The 17,880-nt window shown below is 36.8% G+C and overlaps 1 protein-coding gene across 1 annotated transcript in view; it reads right to left on the reverse strand.

Moving 5' to 3' along the window:
• The window catches only part of prkx (protein kinase X-linked), a 69,891-nt gene that overhangs the window by 31,776 nt on the left and 20,235 nt on the right, over window positions 1–17,880 (reverse strand). The window contains exons 2-3 of the mRNA XM_056458290.1: window positions 16,182–16,350; window positions 12,683–12,946 (exon numbers count right to left, since the gene is read on the reverse strand). Coding sequence (XP_056314265.1) covers window positions 12,683–12,946; window positions 16,182–16,350 — 433 coding nt within the window. The remainder of the gene's footprint in view (window positions 1–12,682; window positions 12,947–16,181; window positions 16,351–17,880) is intronic.

Consider the following 17,880-nt stretch of genomic DNA (forward strand, 5'->3'; position numbering starts at 1 on the left):
TGATCCAAAATAAAGGAAAAAGTCTGAGGTTTATTTTGTGGTAATGAGTCAGATGACAATACTTGCACAGCTTTTTATAATAGAGAAACAAACAAATTGACTTGAAATATGGATTTGTGTTGGCTATATATATATATATTTAACACAGAACAAATGTGTATATATAGCCCAGTATAACATATCTCAGGGCTTTTTTAAACATCCATATATATATATATATATATATATATATATATATATATATATATATATATATATATATATATATATGGCACACAGAGAGGTGTAATTACAGTGCATCTAGTGACAGCTGGCTATCTGAACAGGATTGTATCAGCTGGTCTAGGGTAGAGACAGTATATCCACTTCAAGCCAAGGATACTTATGAGCGTAACTGTATATTGAGCTAGAAGGCAGAGTGAAAGCCCGCTACACTGTGTTTTATTTGTAGTAGAGGGTTTCTGATTACACGGAGTAGCTGCAGCTCCATGGGGTGAAATGACAAATCTGTGTTTGTTTGGGGCCAAGGGGCCGGTCGATAAATGAGTCTGTTGACCTGTCCTTCAGCAAACGGCTGCCCTTTGCTTCTCTGTCTGGACATGGTTTTGTAACAGAATTATAAAACTGTATGTGATGAAAGTAGAATGTCAATTAGGAAAGAATGAGATATATGCAAAAAAAAAAAAAAAAAAAAAAAAAAGGTTTAAAGGTTCTGATCTGGTTCCTATAGCAATACTTGCTACCTACCAACAGAAAATGAAAACACTACTAATATACTAGAGACTAGGCTTGAGCGCGATCCAAACTTTGATACCGTCAAACCTCCCTATTTTACCTCAGTATATGGTATTACCGTGCATAATAAAAAAAAATTATGGTAAGGCTTAGACAGCGTCACCAAACTGTTGGCTTGTGCCTAAAACATTCAGAAACAGAATACTGTATATGCAACCTTAGGTTTGCAGTCACCTGTTTGTCTTGTTCGTATTAGAGATCTGCGCACGATGCTCTCTCTCATTCACACACACACATAGACAGCACCAAGTCAGCGACGCACAGCATAACCCTCTCTCTCTCATTCACACACACACACACACACACACACACACACACACACACACACACACACACACACACACACACACACACAAACACAAACACAAACACAAACACAAACACAAACAGCATCCAAGCGGATGCACGCGTGCTCACTCGCTCGGGAGCGATATTGTTAGATCCGCTCCCTCACTTTATTCAGAAATTTATTCCAGCAAAGCAAGAAATTTGGTCAGGTCCTGCGGTACAGCAGCGGGAATCCAGACCTCTAGTTCATATTTACCACGTCTCCCTTCTCGTTCGGTCGAAACCCGAAATACTGCCAAACTCCAGAGGTTGTGTTCTTTTTCAGGACCAGGTCACTTGGTGCACGACTCGCCATCTTACCTCACCTCTCTCTCCTCCATACCGTCCCGTGATGACAATCACGCATTCACATTTTTAGGCATTAAATAAATAATATTTAATATTTAATACTTGTCTCCTATTTAAGTGCATTGTTTTTTATGATGGTATAATGGTATTGAAACTGACACCGTTGCTATTTTTAGACCCCGCGGTATACCATATTACTGTATTACCGCCCAAGCCTACTAGAGACAATATATATTTTTTAAACCTGGGCTGACCTCAGGGTTCAGTACTTGGCCCCCTTTTATTCTTAAATATATATCCTCACTCGTGCATGTTACAGCTTATACAACAGTAACAGTGAACTTGCATAAAAGGGAGTCTGGAACAGCTTGATTGCATGTCTCTCACATTATTTCCCTTCCTTCTTTTTCCTGCTCTCCATTTCAGTTTCTTTCTTTATCTTTCTCTGCTCAGCTGTCTGGCTTTATTTCAACTCTCTGTAATAGAGAGGATTAGTCTCCCCTGTGTTAACTGAAGCCTCTCAGTGTCAGTTCACAACAGCATTCAAATGCACTGTGTTTCGTGTGACGTGCTTTTCGATTGGCTCATGATTTATGTTTACACTAATTATATCGGACTGCATGCTAATTGGAGCAGTGATGAAACTGATCCTGTTATCAAGATCAGTTCCTGAAATTAAGAACAGCACACCTGATGACTTACTTAAAGGTGCTGTAAGTAAGTGTTAGACTCTTCTAAAGCATAAAATTACATGCTTGCAGATGTTTAGGAAACATTTTTGTTCATCTGAAAAACAATGCTGAAGTCAAATACATAGCTTTGAAAATGTGAGTTTCTAGAACGTCTGTCCTTATTTTGGTTCAACATGTGCCATTTCATTTGCGCAAATCGTGTAATTCGCGCCACCTTATTCGCGTGTTTCGTGCCGCAGGATGTCTATTTGGGTCTTTGCATTAACTTAACATGTAAATCACTCACACTTGGCGCTTCTTCCGCATCTGGTGTGAACGCAGAATTATGCATCAAATATTCGATCCAAATATTTTCTTGATTGAGACATGTGGACTTATTCTTTCATCATTTGCAATGTTTCCAAACTGCATTGTTTGTCATTTTTCTTACCAATTTTTATGTTAGTGTTATTTTATTATATATAATTATAAGTTCTATAATTATAAGATTGAAGCATCAGAATCGGTATCGGCTGATCAACAAGACAATGACTCAGTACTCGGTATCGACTGCAAAAATCCTGACTGGAGCATCCCTAGTTTGTTTGCATTATTTCACAGTTCTAAAGTTCAATTTCAAACGGTATATTTTATATTAAAGATCTGAGGTGAACTATCTGTTGCTGTTTTTAGTAGTATGGCTATAAATGTCATGTAAAATGGCATTCAAAGTCACATTATTAGCTTTTAACACTGAATAATGCACATGAGGTGTACCTGAGGTGATCATTGTCAGCTTATCCTGTTGTTCACCTGTGAGAAATAGAAGCTGTTTCTAATATATCAATTAGAGTTGTTGGTTAGGACAAAAACCTGGAAAATATAATAATATGGAAAATATTCCACGACTTACAACTTAAATCAGCCTTTAGACTTGAGTCTCGCTCCTGTTTATATGATCAATCTGGTAACCTGCACTTGCGTTTTGTGTGTGTGTGTGTGTGTGTGTGTGTGTGTGTGTGTGTCTGAACAAGGGTAGAAAAGTAAGGCCTGTCAGTCTGTCGTATTTAGCTGTTACTCTGTGCTCTGACGGCTGACGAGTTTATGACATTGCTGCAACAACTGTGTAAACATCTCAAAACCGAGTCAAATTTTTCAAAAAGCACCTTTAGGATGTCAACACTGTTGTGCTGAAGGTGACTTTTCTCATAATTCCCTTTTATGCTTTTTGTTTTGATTGGCCACTTGAAGCTGTGCCTCCTTCGCCCCCAAACACAACCACAATAAGAGCCCTGCAATACATCAGCGACTGTGACACAATAATAAGCCCTCATCTTCAGCAGACGCTCTGACATGATGACAAAAGAATAACAGATGAAAAATGCCCTAATGCTATCTAAAGGAAAATAGAAAAAGTGTGGTGCCTGATCAGGGACAAGATATTCAAAGCTTCTAGCATTCTTGTCCTCATATAACAACACAAGCAGCTCAAATGCCCATTGATCAAGGCAAAACGGAAAAATCCCAGTCTGTTATGGCAAATGCATTTACAGCCACCAGATGGCAATGTTGCCACGTGGGAATCAATGCAGACGTTATCTAATCCAACTGGAAAAGCCAAAGCTGTTGCTTGGAGGGACAGTTGTCTTCTCTATTGGACCGGAGGCTCTGCTTTCAGTTTCTATATGTGGGTCACTTGCATATCAGCCAGACTACCATCGTTCAGGGCTCCTTCCACATGCGCAGAGAACAGAATCACAACCCATTATGCTTCCACATCAGAGGGGTCATGGCTTGCTCTGAAAAAAGCAATGCGGTACTTTAAACTGCAGACGAATACGCACCATACAAACACACAACCTCTCCTGCTTTTTTCATTTGAATGATACTACAACAAGGAACAACCAGAGGGATTTTCAATTTCTGCAAGGTTACTCTTAAATTGCTTCATCCATACCGCTCTTATGCAGAATTAATAACGCTGGGTTGATGGATGCTCTGGGGGCCAAACAAAGCTGCCTTTTTTTGCTAAAGAGGCTCATGTATTAGACTCCTTTAATACCCGCTGTAAAGCAATTCTATATGTCTTATGTACAGGGAGTAACACTGTTTGAGTGAAGAGTAAACAAAGGGATTCAGTCAGATGTTTTGAAGGATGAAGAGTGATGTGAGCCTGTTCTGCATTATTAACATTACAAATCAAACTTCACAAAATACTGAACTAACTTTTAAGGTTTAGCAATGCAGGTGCGATGGTTTACATTTAAAGGGGTAGGTAAACCACATATGTGACCCTGGAAAACAAAACCACAAGTGTCCTTTTGTTTTTTTAGATTTATACATCACATGACAGCTGAATAAGATTCCCAATTATTATTTTTTTTTTTTGATAGAATAACAATTAACTGAGATGCAACTATTTAAAATCTGTAACCCGAGGGTAAAAAAAAATCTGAAAATCCCCTATAAAGTTGAATAAACTAAGTACTTAGCAATGCATATAACTACTAAAACATTTTATTATATTTAAGAGTAGGACATTTACTAAACATCTATGAAACAAAACATTTACAGCAGGGAATATAAGAATTGACCATGCTCTGATTTTTGTTTTGTGGTAAATAAATTTCTAAAAGAGAAGTTGACATGAAAATGTACCAGATTTTAGTAAAACCCAAAACGATCCAAACATAGAAATAAAACAAAACATGTTTAATAACAATGGAATGACATGAGGATAAAGTATTGACCTATTAAAATGTGCTTATTACTTTGTATACAAGGCTTTTATTTTGGGAGGTAATGAGAGCTTCAAGATGCCTCTTGTGTGAAGAACGGAACTGTAAGTATTGCTCAGATGTTAATTTTTCCCAGAGTTCATCAGAGGCTTCAAATTTTCACAGTTCTGTTGGTCTTGTCTCACTGCTGAATAACTATTGAGAGATTTCAGCTGCTTTATGGACTTTCCATGTCTCCCTTCCTTCATGTGTTCAATACTTTCCTCCTGTGTCATTTATTCATTCATTCATTTTCTTTTCGGCTTGGTCCCTTTATTAATATGAGGTCGCCACAGTGGAATGAACCGCCAACTTATTCATCTCTGGGAAACACCTATACACATTCATTCACACACATACACTACAGACAATTTAGCTTACCCAATTCACCTGTACCGCATGTCATTTTACTGGTGGGGGAAACCGGAGTACCCGGAGGAAACCCACACGAACACAGGGAGAACATGCAAACTCCACACAAAAACGCGAACTGACCCAGGCAATGCTCGAACCAGCGACCTTCTTGCTGTGAGGCGAACATGCTACCCACTGTGCACCCGTGTCATTTATTTGCACATAAATAATTTTCTATTTTTGTTTGTTTTGTATGTATGGATTAGGTTGTTACTGACATCTGAAAGTCACTAGCCCCTTTAGAAATATGTGGTCTGAAAAAATAATCCACTCTGTGTAATGTATATATTTATGCAATAGTTCTGTCTGGTTCTCGATTCTGATTGGCTGATAGCCGTGCGATATTCCTGTAGTAACAGCACTCGTACAGCCACCTCACCCTTGTGTATTACTCCACCCACATAGAGTGACAGCAGATGAATAAACTGTTTGACTACAGTTTGACAAATATTGCAGCTGTTGGACAACATAATGTACTCTTGAGGATTTTTTAGGCAAGAATGTAGTTGTTTAGATTGCAACTATGCAGTTTATTTATAAGGACAGTGCCTATATTAAAGATTTATAGCTTCGGAGAAACATTGCATTGGTACCCATCAGCCTGTCATACTGAGCAGAGCAAAGATGGTGGACGTTCCACCACAAGATGCCGAAATAGACCACATAATAAGCCCTTAGAGGAGACAAACTCCTTAAAAAATTTCTTACTAGAGCTGATCAAATCATTATTAAACTGGTAAGTGACATTCCAAGTCGACCTCTCTCTTTTATATGTGTAGTGCAGTATTTATACCATGGTAATTGTGGCGTATTGAGTGTGAGATGGGAGTCATCAGGAATGTATGCATTTTGTGTTGTCCACTCTTTGTATAACCCTGAGTTACTTTTTGGTTGGCCATCCATTTGTTTCTAATAAGTCTCCTGTTTTCGTTACTGCAGGCTAATTCAGTAAACAGAAAGAAAGTAGAAATGCCTGCATGTGTTTAACAGTAATCTAGTAGTGTTTACATTGTTTTGGCTTTTTCGGGGTTAATTATTGTGATCTCCCGATTGCACCAGAGAAATACTGGGAAATGTCTCTAGACTGATGGCATTTCATGCTGTTCAGCCTTATAATCTTAAAATGTGAACAAAATCACCTGCTTTGTCACCACTTTAGATTTTACGCTAGAGAATCATTCAAATACTAGCTCTAAAATTATGTTGGTGAATTAGCAACAGTTTCTGCTATTCTGACATCAGCTGCAGTTGTGAATAAATGGCTGAAGAAAGTAGTTCCTCATACAAAAGGGTTTGATCCGTGTTTGATTTTCTTTTTAGATACACGATTATGCCGTCGAACGGTTGTATAAATGCAATATCACACTCGTAACAGAGCAATATGGCTATATATCATCACTGGTGAGACACTAAGGCACTCAGCCTGCAGCCTCGAGCCAACATACGCCTCGCACCAGTGTCTATACACAGCCATAATCGCACTTGCTGCTAAATATTAATAATTGCAATGAATTTACTGACCCACAGGTCAGCTTGGATAACAATGAAATATGGTTCTAATCTGAAAAAAAAATTCCTTTTTCAAGAATTTGAGTGAGTGGAAGAAGAAAAAAAAAAAAAAATGGGCACAACTAAATAAACAGCTGTGGCTCCTGACGATAAATTGAGATTTTATGAAGCAAAAAGTTTAGTCTGTGCAAGAAACAGAACATTATTTACAACATAATTACCTCTTTCCCAAAGTCATGGCAAATGGTCCTGAACAAGTTCACAGCAATCTGCAGCACAAGCTTTCAGCTGGATATGTGCTCAGGACCATTTGTAAAAGCTGTGAATTAAAGAATAATGCTGTAAATAATCGGTTTATTGGACACATCAATTGTTTTGCTTCATTAAGATTTTTGACTTTTAAAAATTCATTAGGATTTTTGACTTTTTAAGAGCCAGCTGACTTTGTTTTTATGAATCACCAAGAACAGTTTCAGCTTAAAAACTGCCTTAATTCACTGAGGAAAAAAGCCACAGCAAGACTTTCTTCTTGGATGAACAATCTCTTTTCATTTGACAATGAAAACACGGAGAATGCTAAAATACCATGGAATTAGAGTAAACGTCTAGAGCATGCCTAATGCTAAAATCAATTTAAATCATCAAAGACACGCACTTCAGATAAATGCACTCCATCTCTCTTTCCTTGGTTTATGTACTTAAAATAACTTCAAAAGATTTCACAAAATCAACAGACCTATTTAGGAGTGTGTTAAGGAGTAATGAGTATACTTCAGTGTACCAATATATATCATCTGAGAAGACATCAACAGCGAACAGAAAAAGAGTGTGAAATCTGCAGTCAAATTCCATCATGACTGTTTGACTAGGAATGTGCCAATGACATTTTTAGAGACTAAATATGAGACATGCAACTGTTTGCAATGCCAATCTTTCACAGTGTTTTTTTTTTCTGATTCTTAAGCACTTTAACAAGAAAAGTAGCCCAGAATTGGACCTAATTCATTCATTCATTTCCTTCGGGTTAGTCCCTTATTTATCAGGGGTCACCACGGCAGAATGAACTGGCAACTAGGGCTGTGCAATTTGGGGAAAATATCTAATTGCGATTTTTCTGACAGATATTGCGATTTGATATGCGATTTAATTTTGTAGTCAAGCTTCATGTCAATAATCTGTAAGTCATGGCAACAATTCTGCAACAGCTCTTAAAAATGACCTGTTTTTTGTTTGGTGTATGTGACTTTGAAACCAAAATATTCCCATATTACCGATGTCCTGTTTTTCTTTTATATTAATTAGTCTATTATTGCTTCTGAAGCAGCAGACGCCATTATCCCAATTGTCCCCGCTTTCCTTATGTTTTTTTCATTTATTTATTTATTTTTTTTTATTGTGGGTGTTCCACATAGTTCGGCTGCGCAATTCTGATTAGGCAGAACAAACATGTGCTCAGTCAATTGGCTAGTAAGACTATCAAACATAGACAGCAGGCATGCATTTGCTCAAAATTAAATAATACATATGTATTTCTCATCACAGGTTCTTGCAATTAATTAAACCAAACATTTCAAATTGTTAATTGCAATTCGATTTCGATTAAATCGCAGAGCCCTTCCGCTAACTATTCCAGCATATGTTTTGCGCAGCGAATGCACTTCCAGCTGAAATCCAGTACTGGGAAACACCCATACACCCCTTCTCACACACACACACACACACACACACACACACACACACACACACACACACACACACACACACACACACACACACACACACACACACTATGGCCAATTTTGTTTACCCAATTCACCTATACCGCATGTCTTTGGCCTGGGGAGCAAATCAGAAAACGGTTATAATAATGTTTCATAAATTTTACAGTGTTGTTGATCAAATAAATACAGGCTTAATGAGCATAAGGTAATTCTTAAAAAAAAGAAAATCACAATTTAAATGATATCATTGGTGTAAAGTGTTTGTCTGTAGTTTTTTTGTTCACAACAACAAAGTGGAGACCAAATTTAATTTTAGTTCTGCAATTCTGTAACTTATGATAAAACCAAAAATGTTGGACCTTTTTGGGACATGTTTTCTTTCTTATAAGGAAATCCTAATAAATAATGTTAGATTTTTCTGTGAGGGTTAAGGGTACGGTTTGGGCACATAATACTCAAAACATGGAAACACTTCATGTTTAAAGGGCCATGAACCCACCGACCCCCCCGTCTCAGCAGGGTGTTTTCACACCTTTACAATGAAAAACGTCAGGAAAGTGGGTGAGTTCAGCTTTGTTTAGGTGGAAGTGTCAAATGGTGAAAGAGGGAAGGGTCTGCTTGAAAAGGGGAGTTTCAGTACATGCACACGCTGATTTTCACAGCAGCAACCCAAACACAGACGCAGGGAAGATAGACAGTGACTATGTTTACATGGACATTAGTAATCTAATAATTTGCCTTGATTTGAATTAGACAATAATATGATTAAGGTGTTTACATGAGCTGCTTTTTGAATGTTCCTTCCATGATCCTGTTTTACATGTTATAGCTAGGCATGTGCCGGTATCACATTTTCATGCTGCGATTAATTGATTGAGCTTTTATCACAGTATACTGTATTATCACGATATTGTAATTTTACTAGAGAAACAGGTAAAAAAAAAAAAAAAAAAAAAAAAACTTCAGTTTCATCAACTTAGTAACTTTAATAACTTTTTAATTAACTAAAAGTACTTCAAACATTTAAATAAAAATAAATATATATAAAACAATACACAATATAAAAGTAAACTTGAGCAATTATATCAAAGTGAATGTGCAAAGGGAAACCGTCTTCGATCAGCAATCCCTCTGCATTTTATTGGAACCCAAAATATTTCCAAACCTCTGACTTTTTTTTTGAAGGGGGATAAATTGTCGGCAGCGTTCCTCCTTCCGCCATGCTTCTTCTTCGTGTGAGGATTAGAGAGCGGTGGCAGTGGCGGCGCGCACTGCGTGCACACAGTGCTTCTACATGCGGGGATTGTTTACATCAGAGTGCGCATCAGTTCTGCGCAGCATATACAGAGTGTTTCTTCAAGCGGTTGATGGAAAATAAGCTGAAGGGGGATAAATTGTCTGCAGCGTTCCTCCTTCCGCCATGCTTCTTCTTCGTGTGAGCAGGGCTGGACTGGGGCAAAAAAAATCGGCCCTGGCATTTTGGGCCAGAGCGGCCCACTAAATTCAATAAAATGCTATCTATCTATGCATGTCCAATATTTTTATCAACTCATATTCTATAAAACACAAAAGCCATATAAATGAAATAAATAAATAAATACAAACTTTAATCTCAATTTAATTTCTGTATACTGTCCATAAAGATATTTGTTGAGTTCTAAAAAATACACTATTCATTCATTTATTTTTCTTCGCATAAGTCCCTTATTTATCAGGGGTTGCCACAGTGGAATGAACTGCCAACTATTCCAGCATGTTTTATGCAGCAGATGCCTTTCCAGCCACAACCTAATATTGGAAATCACCCATACACACTCATTCACACACACTCATACACTACAGCCAATTTAGCTTATTCAATACACTATTCAATCAGCCTATATTCAATAATAAACATAACAAAAACTGCCTGCTAATGCATGGGTAAATCTTCAAAGGGAACAGTGTTACATTTTAACCTCTTTCACCTCATCCTGCTTGCTGTTTCACTATCTAAACAATGAAAACATAATATAAGTCAAATTTGTTTCATTTTGATATTATGATTAACAGACACCAAACAGCCTCGTGTAGCTGCATATTTTTATGAGCATCATCTTCACACTGCATATTTATAACAAAACAGGGCTTAAATATAACTGTCTCCTTTCATTTCCATTGAAAAGAATGAACTTTACCCTGTCTCTTTTGCAGAATATCAGTTTTAATAACCAATTATAGCCATTATAACAGTATAACGTACATTAAATTTAACCGATAAAGGTTAGCAATCAGTCAATGTGCAGAATCAGTGTATGTGGTTAAGTAAATTAATATATTAGCTTATCTTTGCACTCAGCCAAAACAGTTAACTAAGAACAAGTGATTCAAAAGACATAAGAATTGTTAGATAGAGACAAAAAGATGAATTCAATATCACGTTTAACAACTATAGTGAGATGAGATCACCCAGCAGATGAACTGTCTGACATGCACTATACTCTCACCTGGGGTTAATGCTTACCCGCTGAACTAGTGGCTGCAGCTCTGGGCAGAGAGTGTGTGGTCATGTGATTTGCGTTTTTAGCCGTGTACTAGAATGAACAGAGAACTTTTCAGAATCGCTAAATGAAACGCCGGTGTATTTCCCGCGATTTCTCTGCGCCTCCCTTGCGTTTCTTCTCTCTGACTCTCGCCTATTTTGACAAATACACACAGACGACGCACGCTCACACGGAGTCCAAAATAGGAGTTTGTGATTGGGCCAGCCAAATGTCAATACCGAAAAGAGCCAATGCGCTGCAGAGTGTCACATGGACCGGCCCGGTCTGTCTTTCCGGGAAAAAAAGTATCTACTTTCAGAGAGTCACAGATCACAGCAGCATCAATCAATAAGGCAGAAAAAAACGATAGGCTGCTAAGCCTTTTATGATCAAATGATCAGCCCGGCCCAAAAAGTACGTCGGCCCACCGGGAAAGTGCCCGGTCTGTGTGAGGATTATAGTGCGGTGGCAGCGGCGCGCTCTGCCTGCACACAGGGCTTCTACATGTGGGGATTGTTTACATCAGAGTGCGCATCAGTTCTGCGCAGCATATACGCAGTGTTTCTTCAAGCGGTTGATGGAAAATAAGCTAAGGCGCGTTCTAAGAATATAAATTTGGATCTATTATTTTTCACGGTATTTTGAAGTGCCCGCGATAACAATATCGTGCATATTCATTACCGTGATTTATCGCATTACCGAATACCGGCACAAGCCTAGTTATAGCACATAATTCAATTAACGTCATTGCATCATGTAACTTTCAGGTGTTTCATTCTTACTTTATCAACTTCAACTGCAGTTTGGCACTTTCACTTTCATTAAGGAACATTTCACGCATGCCCCTCACCCGTGACAAATAAGATATTGGATGCGATGAACTGCCGGAAGTGTTGTTTTGATGGAATTTTGAAACTGCACGCCGTACGGGAGAAAAAAAACCCTCCGCATTTCTTGGTAGATGCAGAAACTTGGTACGTGCAGAGAATAGCGTCAAACAGCTGTGTGTGTATAGACCATCCTGTCACAAAATGCGGTGAAAATCCTAGGCTGCGAAAATCTTACACAACGGTAATAGTTTGATTAAGGTGCTTACATGTTTACATTCGGAAAGCAGCATTTACAGCAGATTTTTCAGTCCATGATATTGTAGTGATGTTACTGTAAATTTAGTAACTAAATCCTTTTGACGAACGAAAGTCAGGGAGGGGGGTGGGAATCGTGGAAGACACGGGTGAGGAGGGGGCAGGGCGGGAGTGCATGTGATGAGTGGGATCGGTAAAATGCGGTGCCGGAATCTAGTCCGGCTTATTCTGGCACAAATTAAGCCCTGGAGTCTTTCTCATGAATTAATGCTGAAAACTCAAAGACATCACGTTGTAGCGATTTGTACAGACATTCATAGGCATGACGTAGCTTCAAAACTTCTTTTCAAACCGAAAGAACAAATTTGCTCAAAATAACGCAAAAACAACTAATTTTTTAAACTTTTTTGTGAAATGTATGTGTCCTAATAGTGTTTTTTTAAGCAATGTGGGACACATATATGACTTATGACATCTCAAAAAATCTGTTTTGGTGTTTCGTGAGCCCTTAAGCTATTACAATGTTTAAGTAGATAAACAATGGCAACATACCTTTCGGAGAGCTTTTTAGCAAACCCGAAATCTGTCAGTCGAATGTGCCCCTCGCTATCCAGCAATATATTCTCTGGCTTCAGGTCTCTGTAGACGATTTCTTTGGAGTGAAGGTATTCAATGGCACACACGATTTCAGCTGAATAAAACATTCCCGTACTGTTGGTGAAACGTCCTCGGCTGCGTAAATAGCTGAAGAGTTCACCGCCATTCACATATTCCATCAACATGTAGAGGAAGCGATCATCATGGTGCGTCCAGAACCTGAGAAAGGTTCACATAAAATTTATATGAGAAATATAAATGATTCCTTCTCTAGCATTTCTGAATCAATTCTCAAATGTTCCGAATCAATTCTATATTCAAATTAGACCACGATGGTGTGGGCCTATGTGCAGTTGCCACCTAGAAACAAAAAAATATTAAGCATTGACTGGCGCATGTACTTATCCTGCCAAATCTGATTGATTTAGACAAAAGATTTAGACTAAAGATGGACAAAGTTAGGAATTTTAAAGATGCAATGCAGCAAGGGGCTTCTTACTCGGCTGTTCAAATTCCCATCATGCCACAAACTATAATCTCAAGTCATAATATCTGCAGTGTTCAATATACACTGACTGGTCACTTTATTAGGTACACCTGTCCAACTGCTCGTTTACACATATTTCTAATCAGCCCATCACATGGTAGCAACTCAATGCATTTAGGCATATAGAAATGAGTTGCATCCATATCCACCTACTACTCAGTAGGTACTGCATTTGAATTTAAACGTATGAATTTAAAAGTATGTTCTTTACAGTATGAATATGAGAAGTATGAATGGAATTCGGATGTACTACATCCGCTATTTTGCCATGGTCACGTGACCCTCCTGCATCGGTTGCGTCGCTTCAGTCCCATTCATGAATTCTCTCGAGAGGCATCATGGGATAGCGCAGTGTGCATGGGATGTGCACTTCAGAATCTTGCCGGAAGTAGTAAGTCATCCGGGTACTTCTCACATACTGATTTTCGAATTCTATGAATTCAGACGTACTACTCGGCTCACATGCTGATTTTAGTGTACTATATAGTGTGGAAGTATGCAATTTCGGACACAGCCATGGTCAAGATGATCTGCTGTAGTTCAAACTGAGCATCAGAATGGGAAAAAAGGGTGATTTAAGTGACTTTGAACATGGCATGGTTGTTAGTACCAGACGGGCTGGTCTGAGTATTTCAGAAACAACTGATCGACTGGTATATTCACGCAAAACCATGTCCAGGGTTTACAGAGAATAGTTTGAAAAAGAGAAAATATCCAGTGAGTGGCTGTTCTGTGGGCGCAAATACCTTATTGATGCCAGAGGTCAGAGAAGAATGGCCAGACTGGTTCGAGCTGATATAAAGGCAACAGTAACTCAAATAACCACTCGAGTCTTGATTTCTGCTGTGACATTCAGATGGTAGGGTCAGAATTTTGCGTCAACAACATAAACGCAGGGATCCATCCTGCCTTATATGAACGTTTTAGGCTAGTGGTGGTGCAATGGTGTGGGAAATATTTTCTTGGCACACTTTGGGCCCATTAATACCAATTGAGCATCATGTTAATGCCACAGCCTATATGAGTATTGGTGCTGACCATGTCCATCCCTTTATGCCCACAGTGTACCCATCTTCTGATGGCTACTTCCAGCAGAATAACGCATCATGTCATAAAGCCTGAATCATTTCAGACTGGTTTCTTGAACATGACAATGAGTTCACTGTTCTCAAATGGCCTTCATAGTAAACAGATCTCAATCCAATAGAGAATTTTTGGATATGGTGGAATGGGAGATCATGGATGTGCAGCCGAAGGTTTAAGGCAGTTCTGAAGGTAAAACATGGTACAACCCGGTACTAGTAAGGTGTACCTAATTAAGAGCCCGGTGAGTGTGTGTGAATGTGTGTGTGTGTGTGTGTGCGTGTGTATATATATATATATATATATATATATATATATATATATATATATATATATATATATATATATATATATATATATATATATATATATATATATATATATAATTTTTTATTAATTAATTAATTTATTTGTATTATTTTTTTATATTATTATTTTTATTTTATTATTAATTTATGTTACATGTTGGTAGCTTGGTTAGAAGATACTATAGCCTGTGACATCAGACGACCAGTTATGTACAAAATTTTAGTTCACAAATTCCACCAAATAATAAATGAGGTCAACCTCTAAAGTTTACAACCTCATTATTAACAGGGCAGAGTGATGGTTTATGCTTACATAATTATACTTACAGGTATTTTACATGCTCCTGGCTAAGTAATGACTCAATAGTGACTAAGGCAGACATAGCCTATCCTTTAAACTTGTGGCTTTAACTTCGTAAACTGTAAGATTGGGTCAGAAGAAAAAAAAAACTGCTGACTAAACATCTTATGTAAAATAAGAGTGCAAAAATTATAAATCAAATCAAATTCACATACACTCAATGCCAAGTGGTGAAAGCATAAATCATGATTTTGACTGACTTGTTAATGGTACTATACAGTTTATATATTACTTATAACTTCAAAAGCGGCATGAACTGAGGAAACTACATTCCATTGATCTGTTGACATATAGAGTAAGAGGTCATTGAACTATAAAAACATCCCATTTCAACATCACTTAAAAATGTATACAAACAGTAGTCAAAAAATCATCGTAACAAAGAAACATAAATCTGCAATTTTATTTAATTGGAGTTTTTTTAATGCTTGCTTTTACTGATCTTACTACAGATTTTATTTTGTTTCAAATTATTTTAATAATGTTATATTGAGGGTGCGTCTCAATCAGATCCCTCGCTCCCAAGGTTGTGAATCAGTAGATAATGTAGATCAGAATCATTTGATTGTTTCATATGCCAGGAACATTTCAAGTGTTAATCATTTCTAAATGTTTGTTAGATTGTTCTGTATCTGTGTTTGTTTCTTTTAAACAATATGTCTTTGTCTTTTGTTTGTTGTTATGTTTGGTGATTTGTTTTTCATTTGTGAATTATATGATTCATAATTCATTCTTCAAAACTGTCAAGGGAACAGAAAGAGCATCAATGGTCCCTGATTTTCATGGAGCAAAATTGTCAGTGCACTGAAAGATTTTTGCGATTGAGACATCCCATAAAATGGCTGACTTCACGATCAGTGCCCTGACTACTAAACAAGGGAACCGATTGAGACGCTCCCTGAGTCTCCAAGGTTGAGAATCACAACCATAATATGGGTCAGCATTTGTGTATTTTAAATGATCTAATAAATGCTAAAATAAATCCAAAGCTCTGAGTTGACACAAGTGGTGAAACGACACGCTCTAACAGCATGTTTTGAACTGTTTATACAGGATTCTGAACTATTAATCTAACCTACTTCACATTTTTAACATTATGAACTAACAATACATAAACAGAGTTTAAAATGCTGATGTTGTGTAATGTTTACTCACAGTCTGACCAGGAAAGGATGGTTCACCTCTGTCAAAACCTCTTTTTCATTATGTACGTGCTGCTCCTGCTTTAGACGAATAACATCTGGGATCTTCATTGCTTTCAGAGCAAAGAATCCTCTAGTCTTTTTATCCTTCACCAGAAACACCCTCCCAAAAGTTCCTGTACCTAAAAGCACATAAAAATTCAAGCAAGAATGCAAAACTTTAAAATCTCACAGAATCCAACACCTGCAGTGACACTCTTTTTTAGCTGAACATGCATTAGTCACTTTCAGAAACACTTGCTGCTACAAAGCTCTTGGTCAATGCAATACAAATCATCTTGTACTTCGCACTGCTTGCCTTAAAATATCCCTTTTGCACAGTGCATGTACATTATTTATAAGTCTCATGTATAGCCATTGACTCATAGTATATCTACAGTCAGATAGTTTCCAGTTGTGTGGGTTTAAACTATTCATTTTTAGAAAGTTCTTCTCTGTGTTCTATTATGTTTATATTTATGTTTAATTAGAAAACACAGAGGAACCAAAAGACAACATTTTGTTCTACTCTATATCAAATGCAATCTCACTTCTCACTTCAAATTACAATTACAAAAATTATAAATTGTTTAATATAAAAAATATAAATAAATAAATAAATAAACAAATAAATAAATAAAAAAACACACCTCCCATACAATTTGGCCTGGATGATAGTTCAAAAATGTCATATCACGATCCAAGTAATCTCATATCCTGATAACAATATACATCACAATATCATCATCTTGGAATTATAAGGTTCTATCTGCATTCTAAATGATTTTGATATATTGAGCTTCAAAGTTTTTGCATTACATATAGCAAACAATATGTGTGTAACAGTTCTCTTTCATACATTAACATGACAGAGACCCTAAATGTACTCTAAATGTAAATTATCAAAATTCTCCTACGTTTGCAAATTGGGGTTAAAAAAAAACAGGGCAAATGCAGATAGAACCTTCTAATTCTAAAGTCATTTTTCCGCTTGGAATTATAAGGTTCTATCTGGCAGATCATAAATTAAAGCACTACTTATCAAGAAATACAATAAAAAATAATAATAAAAAAATAATGTTGTAACAATATGTTGAGGTTTAAGAAAGTAAATTTTTTGCTTTCTATAACATTTATTTAATGTTTTAGGATGAACACTTTTTTCTTGTTAAAATTAAGCATACAAGGCTGTGCTAAATATTTTATCCAGTGCAGACGTTAATTTTATCTATATTAATATGGTAATATTTATTGAATTGTATGCTTTATATGAACTATTGAATTTTATACTCGCAGACATTTAGAACCTTATAGAGCCAAGCTAGAGTTCGAGTTTCGATTTCTTCAAAAGTCTTCAAATGTAAACGACTTATAAAAAAAATCTTACATAATGTAAATAAGTTTTAATAAGAATATGTGAATAACTCAATTTTGAAAAAAATGTCATAGAACCTTATAATTCTAAGGTGACAATATATATTCAATTAGTTATTATTAAGAACATGGAAATAACTATTTCTTTTTGACATTAAAGTATATACTCAAATATGTACTCTTTTCTATTTGATTATCTTCCTCACTTTATGCCCAAATTCTGAGCAAACGTTTGATTAGGAATGTAGAAATTTCAAATGAAAAATAATAGCTTTATTTGATGCTTTTTCTGGGGAGTC

Source organism: Danio aesculapii, chromosome 1 (assembly GCF_903798145.1).
Source record: "Danio aesculapii chromosome 1, fDanAes4.1, whole genome shotgun sequence".
NCBI lineage: Eukaryota > Metazoa > Chordata > Actinopteri > Cypriniformes > Danionidae > Danio > Danio aesculapii.